The 21,694-nt window shown below is 45.3% G+C and overlaps 2 protein-coding genes across 8 annotated transcripts in view; one reads left to right on the forward strand and one right to left on the reverse strand.

The window, feature by feature from the left end:
- Positions 1 to 770: 770 nt before the first annotated feature.
- Positions 771 to 15,202, forward strand: cngb3.1 (cyclic nucleotide gated channel subunit beta 3, tandem duplicate 1). The gene is made up of 18 exons (XM_064333720.1): positions 771 to 1,079; positions 2,481 to 2,535; positions 4,003 to 4,108; positions 4,582 to 4,742; positions 5,381 to 5,650; positions 5,833 to 6,041; positions 6,193 to 6,243; positions 6,667 to 6,753; positions 7,165 to 7,229; positions 7,546 to 7,668; positions 8,879 to 9,020; positions 9,937 to 10,096; positions 10,534 to 10,631; positions 11,161 to 11,244; positions 11,889 to 12,007; positions 12,840 to 12,992; positions 13,514 to 13,646; positions 14,513 to 15,202. The coding sequence occupies exons 1-18, from the start codon at positions 837 to 839 to the stop codon at positions 14,531 to 14,533; spliced, it is 2,280 nt and encodes a 759-aa protein (XP_064189790.1). The 5' UTR covers positions 771 to 836; the 3' UTR covers positions 14,534 to 15,202.
- Positions 15,203 to 15,299: 97 nt separating this feature from the next.
- Positions 15,300 to 21,694, reverse strand: part of cpne3 (copine III) — a 19,460-nt gene continuing 13,065 nt past the window's right edge. For 4 of the 7 annotated variants that reach the window (XM_064333726.1, XM_064333725.1, XM_064333722.1 and 1 more), the window contains exons 13-16: positions 21,063 to 21,114; positions 20,423 to 20,556; positions 19,903 to 20,139; positions 15,300 to 17,912 (exon numbers count right to left, since the gene is read on the reverse strand). In XM_064333726.1, the coding sequence (XP_064189796.1) occupies positions 17,778 to 17,912; positions 19,903 to 20,139; positions 20,423 to 20,556; positions 21,063 to 21,114 (558 nt within the window). In that variant the 3' untranslated portion in view covers positions 15,300 to 17,777. Of the gene's footprint in view, positions 17,913 to 19,240; positions 19,368 to 19,902; positions 20,140 to 20,422; positions 20,557 to 21,062; positions 21,115 to 21,694 lie in introns of all 7 variants that reach the window. The other 3 variants (XR_010329707.1, XM_064333723.1, XM_064333724.1) reach the window with 3 other exon arrangements.

A 21,694-nucleotide genomic window follows, 5' to 3' on the forward strand; every position in this document is an offset into this window, starting at 1 on the left:
GGAGTTTTAGACATAGCACAGTGTGCATGATCAGTGGCTTTACATCTACAAATCCCATTTTTACCTTTATCACTGTTTTTGTTTGCAGAATCTATAGTATATTTATTATAACAAGCGCATGGTCTAATGGTAATAAGCTAGTAATAAGCTAATTTGTTTCCTAAAATGTGGATACAGTGTGGGGTTAGTGTTCGCAGACCTTGTGACTTATAAATTATTACAAATGACATGACTTTTAATAAGACTAATTGCTACTGGTCAAGACTATAAGACCTACTGGCCAATCACACTGGATAAAGGACTGCGACACCTGCTAGCATTTGCTAGCTTTGGTGGGCAAAAACCAAGGGAATTTAAGGAAATGATTTATTTTGCTTGACCTTTTGCACATGTTCATGTTCTTCATGTTGTTTGTTTGCTGTGAAGCAATGCAAAATAATAATAAAAAAACGTGAAATTGTATTGAAGTATATTCTACTATTCCCAAAATCACACACATTCAGAAGGCTTTGTCCCCGTCGGTGAGCAACCTAAAGCCACAAAAAAGAAAAATAAGTCTTCACTGCTTTTATCCTGTGCCTGGACTCGGGTGATTGGGTGCAAACCTGTCCATGTATTTATTTTTAGGGGGGGCAGCACAGGTGACGGGGGGGTAAGGAGTTAGTGCTATAAGCACTGGCGTCCTGGTATGGCCCCCTTGGCAAAAGGGGCGGGATGTCCTGTGGGAATTAATGGGACTAAACGGAATTAATTGCAGCGAGCCGGTTGTCAGGCCGCGGGATAAAGCACTGCCGGGACGTCCTGCTCACCGCGGACGCGGACAAAGGAAGCCAGCCATGTTCGGGAAACTGAAGAGCCTCTTCTCCTTCCCCGTCAGCCCGACGCCGGCTCCTGCCCCTACCCCTGTTCCTGCCCCTGAACCCTCTGCTCCCACCCCCGCTCCTGCCCCTGAACCCTCTGCTCCCACCCCCACTCCTGCCCCTGAACCCTCTGCTCCCACCCCCACTCCTACCCCTGAAAGCTCTGCTCCCACCCCCGCTCCTTCCCCTGGACCAGCCCCTGTGCCACCTCCCGCTCAGGTAAGACCGCCAGCCTCCCACTCACACACCTGGGTGTACTTAGAATCCGTAAATCGGAGATGCTCAGTCTTGCCCTCCGGTCATTAGTTGTTTCTCAGCAGTTGGTTAATCAGTTTCAGCGGCTGCTTACAAGTCAAAAAAATCTTTGATTTGATGTTTTTTTTAAATAAAAGTCATAACGTACATTGGCAATCTGCACGTGTAACATAAGTGAAAATATGTTACTGTTGTCTTACCTAACCGGAGTGGGCTTCTATAGCTGATTAGAACATTAAACCTTTGAAGAGCTTTTTGGAATGTTTTTTTTTTTAATTCTATGTCAGTGTTCTAGAACTGCAATTTTCAATTACCAGTAAGGATTGTTATATTAGCATTAGAATGTTCAGTTAAGTACATTCTGATCACGTATTTGTAATCTCATGCCTTTAAGGGGTTGAACCAGAATAATTGTATTGGACTGTTACACTTACTTAATTGGTCAATTCAAGCAGTTCTCTCACCTCACATGGTTTCTTCGGTCTGAACTGGTTGGTGATTTTTGAGTGAAAAGATTTTTTGAATATGGTGACACTAAAGGTAATGCATATTCAAATTTTGCACTTCATACAGGTCTCAAAGGTTCTACTATACAGTTTAATAACTGCCTGAAATACACTACATGGGCAAAAGTATGTGGACACCTGACATACATCTCATCCAAAGTTATATCCAAAGAGCATTAATATGCAGTTTGTCCGCCCTTTGTTGCTATAACAAACTTCTGGGAAGGCTTTATACTAGATGTTGGAGCATTGTTGCAGGGCTTTGCTTCCATTCAGCCATGACTGAGGTCAGACAGTGATTGGGCGATTAGGCCTGGCTTGCAGTTGGCTTTCCAACTGATCAAAAAGGTGTTGGATGGGGTTGAGGTCAGGGCTCCGGGCAGGCCAGTCAAGTTCTTCCATACCGTTCTCAAAAAAACATTTCTATATGGACCTAGATGTGTGCCCGGGGAGCATTGTCATGCTGAAACATCAAAGGGCCTTCCACAAACTGTTGCAACAATATTGGAAGCACAAAATCATCCAGAATGTCACTGCATTAAGATTTGCCTTCCCTGGAACTAAGGGGCTTAGCCCAAACCATGAAAAACAGCCCCACCCCAACTTTTGGTCATATAGTGTACTTCTACTTTCAGAATCAGATAGCCATATTACTAATTTCCTACTACGGAACACCTCTGGTCACAGAACTTCAAATGCTGAATGTGATCCACTTTATTCACCCCGTTTAAAAGCGTTAACACCTCAGTGAATGCCCCCTGGATCCTCAGCATTAGCTCAGACAGTGGGTGTTATGCCTATAGACGTTTCCCATCATGGGTCGAGTGGAGCTCCACTGTAATGTTTTCTTTCTCTGCAGGAAGGAAAACAAACGGAAAGGGGTGGAGGAAAGGAAGAAGAGGCGAATGCCGCTGGTATGTCTCTACATACAACACGTCCCTTTCTCAGGCTCTCCGGCACAAAACATTCACGCAAGTTACCCAGCTTTAACATTACGCAATGCATTAAGCATTACAGCTTTTTAAATTTTATTTTTGCAGTTAAGTTTACTATATTTTTGACACAATATCTCTCAAACTCCATTAACCATAAATTTTTTGGTTTTGCTGCCATGAATTTGGCTTTCTGGGACGAAGCCGGTGTGTTTAACTCTTTATAGCTCGCATAGAGAAGAGGGCGTTATATGGGGCGTTATATGACTACTGCAGGAAAGCTGCTTAGAGGCAGGGCAGCGTCGGCGGTGATGCAGACCCACGCGTACTGTTGAAAGTGGGCCAGAGAATTTGTGGTAGTCTGATCTGTCTGAGGTCACAGGTCCATCTGGCCCTAAGTCGGTCACTACGGCAACTGCAGCCATGGCTCCCGACTCCTGGGAGCATAATCCAGCCTTAGCTTTTAGGTACACACAAGCCTCGCCGGGTGACTTTTCCCCTAACAGTCCAGCTGGCTCTACTGTATGGCTCCTCCCAATACGCACACACACACATACACACACACACACAAGCTCTTTCTCTAACACACTCACAGACACACACACACAAACTGTTTCTCTAACACACTCACGGACACACACACATACACACAGACACACACACACACAAGCTCTTTCTCTAACACACGCACAGACACACAAACACACACACACTGACACACACACAAACTGTTTCTCTAACACACTCACAGACATGCACACACAGTCCTTCAATAACACACACACACAAGCTTTCTTTAACACATATACACACACTCCTTCACTAACACACACACAAAAGCTCTTTCTGTAACACACACACACATCACTCCCTGTCTGCCCACACACACTGCCACAGTAATAGTTGTTCAGAATCAGGAATAGCCGGTTTTAGCCTGTCTAATTGAGGCAGGCAACTACAAGCTTGTGAATTGCATGTGACAAGTATTTAACCAGGATAACTAATCAAAATTAATCTAATCTGCGTAAACATTCTTTAGGGAAAGGGAAAGGGAAAGGGAAAGACATACAGCTGTTTATAATAGGGTCACAGATTCTGTTTATAATAGGGTCTCAGGTTCTGTTAATAATAGGGTCATAGGTTCTTTTTATAATAGGTTCTCAGGTTCTGTTTATAATAGGGTCACAGGTTCTGTTTATAAGAGGTTCTCAGGTCCTGTTTATTATAGGGTCACAGGTTATGTGGCCCCCCAGGACCAGCAGCCAGTGGGACAGCTCGACATGTGTTTGTGTGTGTGTGTGTGAGAGAGAGAGAGAGAGAGAGAGAGGATGATGATGGAGGTGTGCTGTGTGTGTGATGGGGAGAGGTGTGTTGTGTGGTGTGTGTGTGTGTGTGTGTGTGTGCGCACAGCACTGGCTATGATACTTTGTGTTTTTCTGGTGTGTGTAGAGTCGGCACCAGACCCTGCCCCACACACACTTTTACCTTCACCAGAACCCCCAAAAGCCGAGGAGACACCACACGACCGTGCAAGCCAAGAGCCAGACACAAAGAGGTACAAGACTCTTAGCATTAATATGGGGGGGGTGGGGGGGAGTCATTGTCGTTTTTAGATTAGATACATTGCATTAACGTTTTAAGTCTCAAATATATTTGTAAATTAATACTTGATTTATATTAATAATAATGATAATAAAAATATAAAAAACATTTTATAAGTAGAATATGTGTGTAGTTGAATATAAAAAGTAAATACAGTCTAAACTCTACTACTACTACTGCTGCTAATAATAATAATAATCATCATCATCTCTAAAGCAGAGGCAGATTAGGAAAGGTGCCAGCATAGCAGGGTAACACAGCACAATCTGTAATCACTACAGTGTTATGTTCATTAATGCAGACAACTGCAAGAAAGAACACACCAGGCAAGCAGAAATTCCGTGCTGATACCCTGCACTCGTGTGATGTAAATATAGAACAATGAGCAACACGGCCAACAAGCCAAAGGTGTCATTTCCTCTTCAGCCAGGAAGTAGAAGAAGTAGCCCCTCCTCCCGTCGTGATAAACCACTATTCGGACAAAATGCTACGGTCCATCATCCTTCGCCTGAGGGAACGGACGGAGCTATACAAGGAGAAGGTCATCGACCCCTACGCATCCTCGCCTGAACACAGCCCCCCCGTCAGTGAGTCGCCATGGTTACCAACAAGCCTTTCATACGGCCGAGTAGGACAGCTCCCAGCTGCCAATCACTTACGTGCCCCGTTAGTGCTGGACCCAAATTTAGCAACAACAAAAAAAAACAAGAGAACAATACCAACTGCTTTTGACAAGTATTTTCTATGTATTTTGCTAAAAAGATGAAAAAGTAAGGAAAAAGAGTGAAGTCTTAATTTCCTAATCCACTAGGATGCTCTTTTATTCGGGAATTTGGAAATCAGTACCTGAAACAAGGGAAATCCTAAAAGTCACTGTCAAAAATTTCAATGCACTGTCAATAAAGTTTGATTCAGGGAATGTTTTGATGTTGGGAATCAAATCCCAAACTACATTACATTATGCATGCAGACGTCTTATCCAGGCGCGTAACAGTCATAGGTTCATATTAGCCAAACACTAAATGCCATGGATCACCCCTAACTACTAACCACAATTCAGCTCAAATCCAAACAAATTGTCACCAACACTTACCACAAATAACCCTTAACCTCCAACAACATATCAACCATAACCCTGTACATAATTACACAGTTGTATCTGAGCTTTGGTGCTCAGTCTTGGCTTATTTGCTCACCTGGCTGTTTATTCCTCTATCAAACAAAGCTCCAGTTTTGAGAAAGCGTGACTACATAAAGAAACAGGAGGAGGAGCGAATCGGAAAAGAAGAGAAGAAAAAAAAGGAAGAGGAAGCCAAGAAGGTGACAGAGAAAAAAGATGAGAAAAAGGACAAGAAGAAAAAAGAGGAGAAGCCGAAGAGCAAGGTTGAAAACTCCCTCTGTTCCAGAGTCAGCTGTGGCTTCATCGACATCCTGCTCAGGCCACTGGAGGAGAAAATAGACAACTACCTGGACAAGACTTTGGATCCTTTTACAGGTGATGTCCCGCTTCTCTCTCTCTCTACGGCTTTCTTTATTCCCATTTCATTTTTTAATTCCAGGCACATAATGGGCATAAATTAACAGTGTTACCAAAGCAAAGGTGAAAAATAACAATAACAGTGATATTAAAGGGATTTGTTTCTCCCTCACTCTCTCCCTTTCTCTCGCTCTCTCTAGACCACCGGTACATTTTGTGGCTGAGTTTGGTCACCCTGGCTTTCAACTACAACGCCTGGCTTGTCCCGGCCCGCATGGCCTTTCCCTACCATACGGAGAAGAGCATCCCCTACTGGATTGCCTTCGACTTCCTGTGTGACCTCATCTACATCGTTGACATCATTGTCTTCCAGCCCCGCCTCCAATTTATCAAGGGAGGTGACATCATCGTGAGTCGTTCATTCAGGAATTTGTAGCATTACAGTGGGCGTATGAAGCATAAAAATTATGCTTTCTTTTAAAAATTTAAAAGCAAACGTACATACATACATAGTGTAGTGTGTGTGCGACCTATGTGTGTTTGTGTGTCTTCTCTTTCAGAAAGACGGGGAGTTAACAAAGAAGAATTACAGGGAGTCCCTGACATTTAAGGTGCATAAATAAACAGTGGTTGTATTAGCAGTAGAAATAGCACTAATTTGAACACCATTCTCTTCAGGTAATAGCAAATTACATGCAATTACATGGCACAAAGGTTCATGGGAAAACTAAATAAAGCAGTTACATTATAGACTGTATGCACTTCCCAGAATGCAAAAGCAGGAGTAGAATTCTTGATAGTATTGTTAATAGTCATAGTGGTAGTATAAGTAGTAATAGCAGTAGCAGTAATATTATCATTTGTAATAGTAGGTGCAGTTGTATTATTACTTATAACAGTAATAGCAGAATTATTACTAGTAATGAATTATTACTACTAATGTAGGAGCAGCAGTTGTATTAGTATTATAAAATGCATTTCAGGTGAACATGTTGTGAAGTCTATTGTAATATTTGTGATGTTCATCTTGACAGCTGGATCTGATAAGCCTCATACCCTTTGATCTGCTGTACAGCCAGTTTGGGTTCCTGTCAATCTTCCGAGTCAATCGCTTGCTGAAGGTGAATAGGCTTGCAGTGAAGCTGGAGGTGGGCGTGCTTAATTCCTGATTGACAGTAAGACTTGAAGGCTTGGTTTCCAGGGCTGGGATATAACAGTATGCATAACCACAGTGAACTCCAGTTAGGTGCTGTACAATCAAAGTCATAATTTTATAATAGTTATATTACATTTTATCCAATCAGCAGTGAGAGCATTTGGTGGGCTACCAATGAGAACGGGACCTCCGGCTCTCCTGCGTAGAAATGACCTGCTTTATACATGAAAAAGAAATGTTTTTGCTTTCCTGTTGATAGATTTGGGGAAAGACAATAAGTCTACCTCTCTATCTTGTGGCTTTGTGAACATCTCGAATGCAAGAAATTGGCAGTTAGCATGGCCTTTAAGTGACGTCAGAATTTCTCCCGTTACAGCACGAGTCCTTCTTTGAGTTCAGTGACCGTCTGGAAAGCATCATGAGCAAGGCGTACATCTGGAGGTGTAGTATGGGAAACAATCAAATAAAAAAAAAATTTGGCCCATCTGTGCAAATCTTAAAATGTGACAAACACACATTGTGTGTTTATTCTCAGGTGTTTCTGGACATTAGCAAAGGGCTTTATACCGGCCGTAGTCTTCGGCAACAACAGCCAGTTTAGTGTGGTCTCTCTTCCAAACATAAGGAGCGTTGATATTCTCTTTTTGGCAACAGCCATCCACTATGCAGGACAGATGAGGGGCATTGAATTGCAGCCTCTTGTCCAGAGACCTCAATGTCAGCCAATGAGACGGCTTGTCTTTCCCGTGTTCCACAGAGTGGGCCGTACTATTGGCTACTTACTCTATAGCCTCCACCTCAACTCCTGCATCTACTACGTGGCATCAGCCTATCAAGGGATTGGCTCCACCCCCTGGGTCTACAGTGGAAATGGAACTGCGTAAGTCCTTCCCAATTTTTCATTCTTATTCTTTTGTTTGTCTTCGTGCTGATTCTGGGAGCAACTAGCTGGCAGCAAGCCTGCATGTTAATATTAATACTTAGATTTATATTTGAGTATTTTCTCATTTCTTTTTTCATTATTGTTTATTTATGATTGATTTATTTGCTATATACCTTACATCACTTTTGATAAGAAAGGAACAAGTAATTATTCATTGAAAATACTTTGAATATTTATTCTATAGTTTAAGTCATTACTGTGTGCTTCAAATTTTATAGCTGAATATGACACCGCTTTTTGAGCAGGCAGGACTACATTGTTTGCCAGCCGTGATGCATACTGAAAAGACGTCCAGAGGATCTCTCATTCCAAAAACGATTTCAGTCCAGAACATAATAAAGGAACACGTGATGAAGACAGGCTAATCAGGCCATCTTGGCTCAGATCTACCGTTTTGTAGGTTTTCATTCCAACCCTATCAAAGCACGTCATTCAACAGCTAAAGCAGGGCTGCCCAACCCTGTTCCTGGAGATCTACCATCCTGTAGGTTTACACCCAAATCCTAAGAAAGCACGCTTTATCCAACAGCAAGAGATCTCACTGAGCTGCTAATTATTAGAGTCAGGTGTGCCAAATTAGAGTTGAAATGAAAACATACAGGATATTAAATTTCTAGGAACAGGGTTAGGAAGCCCTGCTCAAGCTGTTGAATGAGGTGTGGTGTGTTAGGGTTGGAGTGAAAACCTACAGGAAGGTAGTTCTCCAGGAACAGGGTTGGTTACCACTGGTCTAGACACTATTCAGCGATGTATGGACTTGAATACCCTGCAGGTTTCTGCTTCTACTATATGACCTGGAGAGCTGCTTCAGGAATTGACAATTCTCTATGTGCAAAAAATATTTTCTGTCTCTATAATTTACATTTAACTAACTTCCACCCTCATCATCTTTAAGGCCCCAACTTCTATGTGCATACTGAGAGGTCTAGCAAATGGTTGCTATATCAGACATGGCCAGTGACAAGTGGACAGGGTCAGCTGTATTAGTTAAGATAACAGACGAAACGGGCATAAGTGTGAGAGGAGCGTTTTCCATATATTGGACAATGGACCCAAGTGAACATCAGTGAAGTGTGGGCAGGTGTAGGTGTACATTCTGCCTCACCCCCTCTCTTTCCCAACCCCCCCTCCCCCGTCTTTCCCGCAGGTACTTACGATGTTACTACTTTGCCGTTCGCACCTTGATCACAATCGGTGGCTTACCTGAGCCCCACACCGTCTTTGAGATCCTCTTTCAGTTGCTGAACTATTTCACGGGCGTCTTCGTGTTCTCCAGCTTGATCGGACAGGTAAAAATAGAATTTCCCCCTCAGACCTTCTCAGGCATGCATACACGGATACTTCTGAGAATACTGGAGCTTCACCTGGGAGGCAAAATGGGCACCTTATTAGAGTGAAATAAACAGGTGTCTAGAGTCCTGAATTAGTGAGAGTTAATGACTGTACACTGTTCTTTAGTGCGTGTATGTTTGTGCATGCATATGTGTGTGTGTAAATGGACTGCATTTATATAGCGCTTTTATCCAAAGCGCTTTACAATTGATGCCTCTCATTCGCCAGAGCAGTTAGGGGTTAGGTGTCTTGCTCAAGGACACTTCAACACGCCCAGGGCAGGGTTTGAACCGGCAACCCTCCGACTGCCAGACAATCGCTCTTACCTCCTGAGCTATATCGCCCCTATGTGTGTGCGTACAAGGTTCCCTACCCTTTCCCTATGTGTGTGTGTACGTGTATGCATGCATGTGTGCGTATGTGCGCGTGTACGTACATGGTGCCCTATCTTTTCCCTCTGCGTGTGTGTACGTGTGTGCGTGTGTGCACACAGTGCCCTACCCTTTCCCTCTGAGTGTACTGTAGGTGGAACTCAGAGAGCTATGCCAGCAGTGTTCTTAGAAACCTGTAGTATCAGTTTACAAGTGCTTTTACTTTTGTTGATGGAGATAGATAGTAGAACAGACAAAGAGACAGGTTTTAAAGAGACAGACTGGCATGTATTCATAAAGAGTGGACTTTTTTTGTATCCATTGCATATACATTGTGCTTGCTTATCAACATAGTTTCCCCATTTAGGAGGGATCTTTCGAAGGCTACCCTCATGGGTTGCCAGGGTCTGTTCAAAGGCCCCTTTCTGCCAGTTGGTTAAGGGGAGGCAAGCTGTGGTGGCGGCTGCCCAGGCCCAATGATCTCACAGTCTCATGTTCACAGATGAGAGACGTCATCGGAGCCGCCACCGCTGGACATACCTACTTCCGCAGCTCCATGGACGGTACCGTGGCCTACATGAACACCTACAAGATCCCCAAACTGGTGCAGAAAAGAGTACGCACCTGGTATAACTACACCTGGGCGTCCCAAGGCATGCTGGGTAAGGACCTTGCTTCAGCCTGCAGTGTAGCCCACTCTGTTATGTTCTCATGGTTATATCACACAGATGGCTCCCTCAGCTCCATGGTAGGCCTCACACTGCCCCCTGGCTGAAGCCCCTAACTAAATAAAAATTATAATATTTCCATATGTGGGCAGACCAGACGTGACTCGTTTGCAAGATCACTTGCATAGCGTCATGCAGGGTCTCGGCCAATCGGAAACACGCTGGTGCTCGTCACCCTGTCGTACCCACAGATCATCTTACTTCATGAGACGTGAAAGAATACCAGGGTGGGCTGTTCCTCATCTTTTAGCTGCTATCAGCTTCCTGCTGCCTTCCAATGCTCTCTGCAGCACTGTGGCCAGCAGATCCTCACCTACATTCGGGCATCAGGCACAATGACTTCCCTTTCTTTGGTTTCCTGTCGTCTACAGATGAATCCGAGCTGCTGGGGCAGATGCCCCTCGTCATGAGAACTGCCATCGCTGTGGACATCAACCTCACCACCTTCCAGAAGATCGACCTCTTCAAGGTGAGCGTCCAAAAGTACTTGCAGAGAACCCTGTTGCAGCAACCGCCCCCCAAAAATACAAAGAGCATGTCGGTGTTCAACATGACTTTATATGGGGAAAAAGGTACTGTACAGTGTCAAACTGCTGCTGCTTCAGTCTGACAGATTTAAAACACATATATTCAACTCAAATTACATAGTTCATTTAAAATGTAAGCATGATACATTTGATATAATTATGAGAAGTCATAAAAAACGACATTGCTTTAAGACATCCTACTACACATAAAGAATGGTACACTCGGAATTAAGAATGGATTGTCCTAGACAGCATTCCATTTGGCATGAAGCATTACTGGATCCATCCTGTACCAATGCCTTCCAGTGTATCTGACTGCTAACCTACTAAAATATATATCACACTCATAATACACCCTTCAAGAGGAAGAAAAGGCGTGCAGTCCTATCCAAGAAGTGCCAGTGTGGGTGCAAGCCTTTTCTAGTTATGTTATTTTAGAGATGTGATAACCAGAAACACATTTTGTTTCAGGGATGTGACAACCAGATGCTTGTAGACATGCTGTTGAGGTTGAAGTCCATTCTGTATCTACCTGGAGACTTTGTGTGTAAGAAGGTGAGTGAACAGCAGCTTGGATGGGAAGCAAAATGACAATTTCAGACACACAATATTTAACATCTCTCATCTCCTGGTGTTTCCTGTGTGGTAGTTTGCTGACTGGTTCCCCAAGTACTTCCTGATGGTAGTTTCCTGGCTGGTTCCCCAAGCACTTCCTGGTGGTAGTTTCCTGGCTGGTTCCCCAAGCACTTCCTAGCGGTAGTTTCCCGACTGGTTCCCCAAGCACTTCCTGGTGGTAGTTTGCGGACTGGCTCCACAAGCACTTCCTGGTGGTAGTTTCCTGGCTGGTTCCCCAAGCACTTCCTGGTGGTAGTTTCCTGACTGGTTCCTCTCACACTTTCTGGTGGTAGTCTCCTGCAAATATGCTCTCTCGCTTCCTGTCCATTTCATTGCTGTGTTCTAACTTCTTGTTGTTACTTCTTGGCTGTATTCATGTTCACTTCTTGGTTGTTGTTTCCTGTCCATACTTTCCCGCACTTCCCAATTGTTACTTCCTGTATACATCCCCTCTCACGTGGTTCATTATATCCTCTCACTTCTTTGTTGTTACTTCCTAAATATCCTGTCGGTTGCTCGTAGTTTTTCCCTTGGTTGTATTCTCTTCCCATGGTTTTGTCTTTTTTTTTTTGCTCTTTCTGCAGGGCGATATTGGGAAGGAGATGTACATTATCAAAGCTGGAGAGGTGCAGGTGATCGGAGGACCGGACAATAAGACTGTATTTGTGACACTGAAGGCCGGATGTGTGTTTGGAGAAATCAGGTACAGAGCAGGAAGTGGAGTTTGTTAGACAGAAAAGGTTATAAATGCCTAGCTTAGAGGAGTTCCTTCTTAGAGGGAGGGGCTTTGGCTGGGTGGGAGGAGCTTAATTCCCATCCAGCCAAATAAAGATTAAATAAATTTTTTAAAAAGCATCTGGCTCCAGATGTGACTAGCTGGGTACAGTTTGGAGGTGCTACATCTGTGTGGGAGGAGCTTGATTTATGTGAAATGGGGTTGGCACAGGTGGCAGGGGGGTTGTACTTACATGGGAGGTGCTTCATCTGTGTTGATGGGAGTGGCTGTGTTTGTGTGGGAGGGCTTATGTACAGCTGAGACTTCGGGCTCTTTCCAATCGCGTATTTTATCCATCGTGGTCTCCTTGGTCCTCGACTGACTCGGAAATCAAATGAGATCAGCCATCTTTAAGGGGATTCTGACATTTTAATGGCTTCTTGAAGGAGCAAGGAGCTAGGAAGCTCCCAAAGGATACTTGAGCACAGAAACTCAAGTTCATCCATTGTGGAAATTTTTTTTTTGGAACACGTGACATATAATTGATCGACTTGTGGGTCCACCACTACCCAACTGTCACGTCGGTAACTGATGTGGCTTCAAACTGACCCTTGGCTGAATAAGGATGTTCCATTTTCCAAATACACAATTCCTCGATTCCTCCGTCCTTGTGTACGTTTCTTGCTTCCTCCATTGGGTGGCGCTAAGGAAGCAAGGAAAGGACGCGAGCCAAGGATGCAAGGATGTAAAATAAGCGATTAGAAAGAGCCCTTACCGTCTGTAGATGGGAGGGGCCTCTGACCGTTCCCATCATTATCAGCCTTCTACAGTCTTCTAAGGACGGAGGCAACAGGAGAACAGCCAACGTTGCCGCCCACGGTTTCGCCAACCTCTTCGTCCTGGACAAGAAGGAACTCAACGACATCCTGGTCCACTACCCCGATTCCCAGAAGGTTCTGGCCCGGAAGGGAAGGTAACTGAAGCTCATATTTCAGTGGGGACGAATTTAAAGCGACTCAAATCGCACAACCAGCAAATCGTGGGCTCCAGCCCTAGTCAGCATGTCGGCGTTAAAAACATGCAGGTTTATCAAGCTGAAATCAGAGGTTTTCTTCCTCTGCCCTCAAAGAAGGTGGCTGGTCTTCAATTTGGCATAAAATCTGTGCAGATCAATTACATACTGAGGAGCAATGAAGACCAGCAGACACTGCAGCTCTCTGAGGGCAAGACTGAACACCATTGCATCAACAGCTTGATCCCCGCCATAGCACTTTCTCTGCTGCGGTCTCTTCACTGTCTGTTACCCTCTCTGCTTTCAGTCAGTCTGAATGAAGCAAATGATATGAAAGGAGTCCCAGCAGCTTGTCCCACTGGCATTAAAAAAATGCATTATCGCCAAATCCCCAGCCAAATGACTGTTGAGAACGGAGCGGGCAAAGGCCAGTTCTTTCACGGCTGACCGGTCCGCAATGTCCTGCTCCTCGTCTTCCTCAGGAAACTGATAAAGGCCAAGGGCCCGGCCTCAGCCGCGGCAGACGGCGAGAGGAAGAAAGGGCTGTCTCTCTTCACGGACAAACCCCCGACACCCAAAATCCTCCGCGCCCTTGGGGGACTGAACAAGTTAAAGGTACCTCCGCTTCGTTCTCCTCCGTTCTGAGGTTCCCATTTCCTCCCTTTGCATGAACACACGTCGCACGTATACACCTGGTCTCGTAACTGGAGATGGTCAGGCCCAGAGAGACCTATACACACTGGTCTGTACCGCTGGGGAGAAGCACTTACTACAGCAGCAATACTTATCTATTCATCCTTTATTTATCCCATAGACACACAAATCTGTTTTTTTTTTTTTAAAGGGAGCCCTGGCAAAGCCCAGCTTAGACACTGCACACATTCCCAAAGGGGCAGTTTGCACATACATGATTATATCTGCCACTTCCCTAAGTGCCCTGATATGATGCGATTGGTCAGAAAGTGCCGGCCACATGCAAAAAGTGGGCGGGGTTTACGACTCCAAATGGAACTGCGCTGCTTTGGTTAGTCGAAAAGTGGATAGGCGCAAGTCCAGCCCATCCGAAATGTGGGCTGCTGGGTGGCTCGTTCCAAAACCAGTGAAGCAGGGTCCCGCAATCGGATCCTGACGCAGACCCAACATCCCACAGGGAGCACACGCTTGGCCGTACCATCGCCACAGAAGCATATATTCTGGCTGGGCTGCACCTCTGATTCTGGAAGAGCGGCCTCTCCTGGTCAGCCAGGTGCCTGCAGGCTGCCTGCGCCAGCTAGCTGAAAAAGACACTTGTCCAGTACAGCGATAACAGCTGAATTGGGGGATGATGCTATAAGGCGACAGACCGAGACAAGATTGGGCAATTCCCGATTTGGGCCTGAACTGAAAACTTGGGTATAAGCTGGAGTTGTTTTAAAAAAGGCACATTATGAAATTTTGTGTGAACACATTTAAAAAAAATTTTTTATTATTCTTTCTCCTAGGCTACAATGAAAAGGAAGTAAGAGCAAGAAGAGACTCCTCTATGACCCTGGAGGGGAAGTTTGCATTTTTATTTTTTATCATTTTTTTGGAAGTTGATTATAAAAAAACAAATGAATCAAAAAGATTATCATTACTTTAGATATTGCAGCTACTGGGTTCAGCTGTTCTTCAGCCCAGCCGGGTGACATGCAGCATTGCCCAGGGATGGGAGGGTTTCAGTCAGGTGGGACGTCTCACTGCACAGCAGTGACCCCTCCTGGTCGCTCGTATGCTCGCGGTTTGCCCGTCGAGTAGCACGTCAAGCACCTTCCTCAGACTCATGTGTGTCTCGTGGCTCTTGGCATCTCGCTGTTGCAGCAATGAGCTCTGGTAAAAAATGTAGGATTTTTCTCACCACTAATGTCAGATAACTGACTTGGCGCACTCACGGTGTGCAAAAAGTTAGCATAAGCACACTAGCCTGGATATTGTGCAGTATACAAAAAGAATACCTGTGTACTTCTTTTGTCCAGGAATCTCTGTAAAAATAAATCTAATTGTAATGCAGTATAAAGTTCTGACACATCAGCTGAGGTTCACATTTAAGGATTTTACGTTTAAAGTAAAACCGCGAGGTTTTATGGTCTAGTTCCATGTACCATCCTAACTGAAGAATGATAAGCTCCCAATAAAAAGGCAATTGACAAACACTGCAGCAGTTTAAAAAATGAAAAGGGCATGAGTGTTAAATTCATGTCAACATCTATGAAGGGGGGGGGGGAAGCAAAATGACTCAAATGATCATCGTTACGGTTATGAAATGGCATTTAATTTTTATATTCAAGCCAATCATGCCCAGATACATTAAATGTGTACTTTCAGGACTGGCATTGACACAAATATAGCCTGGCACAATGACAATGATCAAGCTTACAAAAAAGCAAACTTCGTTCTGTCACGCATGAACAATGGCTCACAATGACAGCCCAAAGCAGCACATCCAAACCAACATGCACGTGTGCCTGAACGTTGACTGACACGCGCTCCATTATTATACAGTGCTGCCATGGAAACAAGGACAAAATTAAAAACAATGTTGACTACGGTCATGCGGCCATGTTAGTGGCAAAAGAAAAGCAATATGAGCAACATTACACTACATGAGAATTATCCTATGGTGTGGAGTGACCTATATATAAATATATTAAATACAAATCCATATATTGGGGGTGCCAGGCATAGGATATGTACGAGTCACAAGGGATGAGCGTTATGTAAAGATCGCCAAAAACACTGGCCTCCTTTTTTTGTATTTATTTCTTTCTGCAATTAGACACCTTAATGGAGTGTTGGCACTGTAGAGTGTGTTTTACACATTTAACACTGTGAACAAGTGCAGGTATAACACCCAGGCACTTACTCTGGGGGGGGGCGCTAGAGCACACACATGCATCTAAACATGTGGGTGTGTGTGTGTGTGTGTATGTACTTGTTAATTTGTCAAAAGTTAATTGAAATACAAAAGAATTGAAAATGAAACTGAATAACAAGCCAATAGTTAAATGCTAAACGGAATAAGTCTGCCCTCCCCTAATCCCAGGGAAGTAAACATTGAATAGATTTCCCTCAAACTGGTGACAGACAGCAAATGGTGGACCTCTGGCAATAAGGGAGTTTGTGATGCCTCTCTCTCCCAACACTGTCTAAACTGCACCTTGACCGAAAAACAGGTGTGGGCGAAGCCACACATCCTCTGACAAAGTGACTTCGGAATCACCTCCATTCATTTCGATGGGAGCCATTTTTCGTGTGCGCAAGGCATGCTGGGATAGCTGGTGAAACAAGGTAAGTGGGCGGTGCGACGGAAAAGACGGGTGCGATAACCAATCAGATTAAAGATCCCATGTGTAAACTGTCTCTGATTTCAATTTTTATTTCCCCATTCCACACAGCTTTGATAAGGAGGACTTAATTATTGCTGTATGGGGATTTCCAAAATGGATATACATTTATGGAATACCATTTTAAAAACAGAAAACACGGCCACAAGCGGCCGATTGCGGGAGGCGAGAGCAGTGCTAGGCAAACTCATCGGAGGATGTGTGGCTTCACTCCAAGTGGCGACCGCTACTTCACCTGGGAATTTTTTATGGAACCTTAAAAAAGAGAGTTGGTACGCCTAGTGTCTACCAGCCAATACAGAAGAGACGTTTTGGGCAGGTGAAGAAGTTCAAGGGAAACTAAACGCAGAAGTGCAAATAAATGAATCACACAGCAGCAAACAGGGCTGTATCTTTGGTTACTGAAACGCATCTTTGTTTGTAGTATGACTGTGGTGTAAACTGTTTCAGTCGAAGGTTGGAGTATAAACTAACGGGGGGAGAAAGGGTGAGGGTCCACCCTAAACAGCATGAGTATCCTCAAACAGCTCCATTTCTGAGTAAAAGCATATCCACCCTCGTTTTCACAAAAATTCCATACGTAAAAATACATATATATACGCTAAATTTGCTTGGCACAAAGTAAGATGCTAACTAACATAACCATTAAACAAGCAGTGTTATGTAAAAGCAAATAAAAAATTTTAAGTCCTACAGTACAAATTACTGTACGTTCATAATACATTCATACAGCTAGTAATATTGATCTGATTCCAAATACTCAGTTTGCCACTATAAGCATATATTAACATAAAACAAAACATGCTAAAATATTTCCAGTTAACAGTTAGGTAGAAAAATTACAATTAAAAAAGTAAAAATTAAAAAGCTGTGGTATAAAGTGTAAAAAGATAAATTTCAAACAAAAAAAGCAACCAGGATGCATAACCATGATAAATTTGATAAGACTAATAATGATCCCTGGTGGGGAGTGCAGAACTAAGGGATGCACTTGCTGAGTTTTTGATATAGGGGGCGCACTCCAGCATTGCGAGGGTCTTCTGTGTCCTCAGAAACTTTTAGATGAACAGAAGGCTAACTGCAGCAGTTCGGTGACTGATCCACAACGATGACAGAAAATCAGAGCTGGCCAATTGGGAGATCCAGCTTGGAGCACTTTTCTTTAAACAAGGTTTCAACCAACCAATGAGGCAGGTTAACAGGGAACTAAATTTGAGTCACCCAATGAGGTGAGTTAGTACAGAGGGACTGGATTTGAGCCACCCAATGAGGTGAGTTAATAGAGAGGGACTAAATTTGAGGCAATCAACGAGGCGCATTAATGGAGAGGGTGTCCAGTAATTGCAAATCCTTTTTTCCGCCATTTCAGGTACGAGTTGAGAGCTCAGCTCTGACCTGATTGGCCAGGAGCCTTTTGGGCGGGATTGTTGGGCGGGCTCAGTTTGAGCATGTTGAAAAAGTTGACCACCTGACCTGGGATTTCAGCCAATACGGACTGAGCCAGAGCTTCCTTCGGACTCTGTGTGGAGAGAGGAGAGGAGGAGAGAGAGAGAAAGACAAATGAACAGTGGAATCTCACAGAGGGAAGAGGCGACAGACAAACAGAGGATGGGGGACGTAACCGTAGCGATGGAAACAGGCTAGCGAAGCCCTGCTCTTTTTAAAAACCCACGAAAGCACAGGAGCTACATCCCAGTGCTGAAGGCCTGCACTGCAGCGGTATGAGACGGCAGCGAATCGCTGAACGCCTGGTCACAGTCACCTGTGGGCGAGCGTCCAATCAGATCAGGGGTCCTTTCCAGGGAGAAGAGTTTAATGTAGGCCCAGCACAACTTCCTCCAATAGTTTACCCTTCTTTTATCTAGAGCCACAACTCCCAGAATTCCACAGTTTGGTCCCTCTAGGGGCTTGACTGGGGGAGGAAGTGCTCCAGCGCCACTTCCTGAGACAGGTGCGTGTTACGGACTGCTTGGGCCTCCTCCCACTCTCAAAATTAAAACAGTTAAAAACTGGTCACTCTTACTCCTTTAGTCATTTGAAAGGTTTAAATCTGTCAGTGCTGACTCTTCAGCATTGTCAAAGTCGCATATCGAAGCAGCCACACGCGTGTGCAATCACACATATATTACCGCGTGGGCAAAATAAGATGGAAGACTTTCAGACCAGACCTGGACCAATCGCATGCTTGAAATGCTGTAACTCTTCAGATGCGTAACAAAACACTGAAACTGAAATGTCTGCTAAAAGAAATGTGCGCTCATTTTTTTTTCCAGAATATCGGTGAAAATCAGTGAGTCTTACAAATCGCCAGTTGCCCGCTGGAATTTTTTACTGGTTTTTAAAGGGTTAAAGCACTTCAGCCAAAAAAATCTGACCCAAATCTTGTCCTGACGCGTGCGCTACCAGAGAAAAGAGAGAAGAGAGCAGGAGTGCACGACGGGGGCCGATCCGTTTCGGGATTTCATGCCAACCTCTCTGCGCCAATTATTCAGTCCAAGCATTAATGTCATAATAAATCATTTGCTACAGCTTTGCATGACTGTAGCATCCAAAATGAAAACATTTTTAACGTGTTCCCATGCAGGACTGAAAGAGGAAATGAAGCCAGGGTAACTGGTTGGATGAAAAACCCGGACATGGACCGGACTTGTCCGCGACTAGAGCCGTGCACTCCCTTGTGGAGCAGTGGTGTCTGATCCTATCCGAAAAGGGCCGGTGCAGGTTTTTGTTTTGGCCCAGCACTGCGACACCCGATTCAACTGGCAAAACAAAAAGCTGCAGCCGCAGCGGCCATTTTGGGATAAGACGGGACACTGCGGTGGAAAAGTAAAAGCGGTTTTTCCCTACGTGCCTACTGAGCGGCGGGCTTGGACTCGGGGTCGCGGGGCGGTTTCAGCCGGTATAGGCTGAAGAAGGAGGACACCTGCTGCGGCAGCTCGGCCAACACGGACTGGGCCAAGGCCTGGGGGGGAGCCTGGAACGGGGACGGGATGGGGGGTGGGGGTTGGGGGGAGGGGAATAACGAATAAAGAAAGACAGACGGTCACCGGGAGGGAACGCTACATTCCAGCACATGGCTAATAGATACAGCTCCAGCTCGGTTCGGGTGATAAAGACGCAGAGTAGCGATGTGGGCAGCGGCTGCATGGAAATGAAGCTTGGAGCACAGCTGAGTTTACACCCGTTTCAGCAGGAAGCCCATGTGACGTTAGCCGTTGCTGTAGTTACCTGTGCATGGCAACCCGGGCAACCTCATGCCGCGGCATTAGTGCAATCACAGTGGGGGGGGCGGGGCTGAGAAGCCACAGAGTGGCGTGGCCACAGCGCCTCATGAACCCGACGACACGGAACATTCCCACTGCGCCGCAGTGTCGTCACGGCGACGCAATCAAAAACGCGCGCCGGGTCGACGCGGAAAAACGTCGCGCACTGAGAGCGCTCCGCTCACACCCCCACATCCATCTGAGCCCTGCCTCCTTCCACCAAGCCCCGCCCCCGGCTCAACTCACGTTCTGGAAGTTTCTGAAGGGCACGAACTGCACGATGTCGCGCACGGCGACTTCGCCCGTGGGCGCGCGCAGGTGCCCGTTGTCCCCGTCCAGGAACTCCATGGCGCTGAAGTCGGCCCCGCCCACCCCGACGATGATGATGGACATGGGCAGGCGGGAGGCGTTGACGATGGCGCTGCGCGTCTGATCCAGGTCGGTGATCACGCCGTCCGTGATGATGAGGAGGACGAAATATTGCTGCGGGGGGGGGGAGAAAGGAGCTTAATAAAACCAAGAAAAAAACAACATCACTTCTACCTTTGAGCTCATAATGGATACAGTGTAAGACATGGATACTCAAATCTGACTCAAATCAGGTCATTAACTCAACCATTAGTGCTACTAATAGGCCCGACTGTCTCCCCGCCTGATTGCCTGGTAAACGTGCTGGTGAGTGCAAAACCAGCAGTTGTCAGCCTTCAAAGGCCTGAAAGGATGTAGTTCACTGGAGTGGCCACACGGTGGCAGTGCAGACACTCACAGAGGCGGTGGTCTGCTGCAGCGCTTGAGTAGCGAATTGGGCCATGTGGTTGATGATGGGGGAGAAGTTTGTGGGTCCGTAGAGCTTGACCTGGGGCAAGCACGCACGGTAGGCCTCCACCACACCCTCAATTCCTGCAGGGAGGGAGGGGGCGAGAGACAGAGAGAGAAAGCACGGGGAGAGAGAGAGAACGGGGGAGAGAGAAAAAAAGGGGAGAGAGAGAGAGCAGGGAGGGAGAGAGGGAGAGAGAGAGAGTAGGGAGAGAGACAGAGAATGGAGAGAGAGAGAGAGAAAGAAAGAGAGAGAGATTGTAGGTCAAACAGCAGTAACACCAACAGCCCTTCACTCAAAGTAACCCCATGTCTTTATCAGAGAGAAATGCACTCATATAGATCGGTGCAGTACAATTTGTGGAGAGCGGGGGCGGACTAAAATTAAGTCACATTTTCATAACTCAAGTTAGACACGCTTTTAATATCTCAAGTGCTTAAACGAAATGAACTCAGTTACAAAATCAAGCTCTTGAGCACTCCCACGCACACCTGTACACAACAAACGGCCCTTTTGTAACATCCCTGACACTGCAAGAACCACATTACCCAGAAGGAGCTGCGTCCGGAAGACCTAAAACATGCAGTACCTTTGCAGAAGGGGTTGCTGGGATTGAAGTTCAGAGGGAACTCGTGGGAGACCTGCAAGAAACCCAAACACCAGTGAAAGTGAGGACCGCTTCATAACACATTCTCAAACATTTTTATTTTTAATACATTAAAGCGGCCATCCTAAATTTTTTCATATTAAAAAAAAGCCATATTTGATACATTTTCATGGCAATATTGATTCAATGTGTTCTGTAACTGGTCCTTTATATGTTATTTCCCCACTGGTCGTGTCGGGTGCGAAAATCCCGGCAAGCATTCAAGCGTGACAATGCGCACACAGGAACTTTAATGCCAAACTCTAAAGAGCAAGCGCTAAAAATCGAAAAAGCGTCTTTAAAATCAGGTTTGATATGTTGCTCAATTTTACCGTCAGACCACAACGCTGGTTTCCTCTAGGCAGGGTTCTTTCCACAAAGATACGCTACCGCTGGATTATCTTCTAAAAAAGCTAAGCGCTCAATGTGTTCTTAGCGATAGCTTCGTTTCAAAAGGAATTCGTGAAAACGAACCGCTGTGACCAACAGTCACCACAGGCGTCGCCAAAACCACCAAAGCTGAAAAATGAAGGGCGGCCTCTTTAAAGTTTTGGTTTGAGCACGGACGTATCAGC

This window comes from Anguilla rostrata, chromosome 4, assembly GCF_018555375.3.
Source record: "Anguilla rostrata isolate EN2019 chromosome 4, ASM1855537v3, whole genome shotgun sequence".
NCBI lineage: Eukaryota > Metazoa > Chordata > Actinopteri > Anguilliformes > Anguillidae > Anguilla > Anguilla rostrata.

Excerpts from the sequence above, each read along its gene's own strand:
- cngb3.1 (XM_064333720.1), top strand. The coding sequence starts at position 837 with ATGTTCGGGAAACTGAAGAGCCTCTTCTCCTTCCCCGTCAGCCCGACG. Across the intron at positions 4,743-5,380 it reads TGAACACAGCCCCCCCGTCA|CTCCAGTTTTGAGAAAGCGT; the intron begins GTGAGTCGCCAT and ends TATCAAACAAAG. Across the intron at positions 5,651-5,832 it reads GACTTTGGATCCTTTTACAG|ACCACCGGTACATTTTGTGG; the intron begins GTGATGTCCCGC and ends CGCTCTCTCTAG.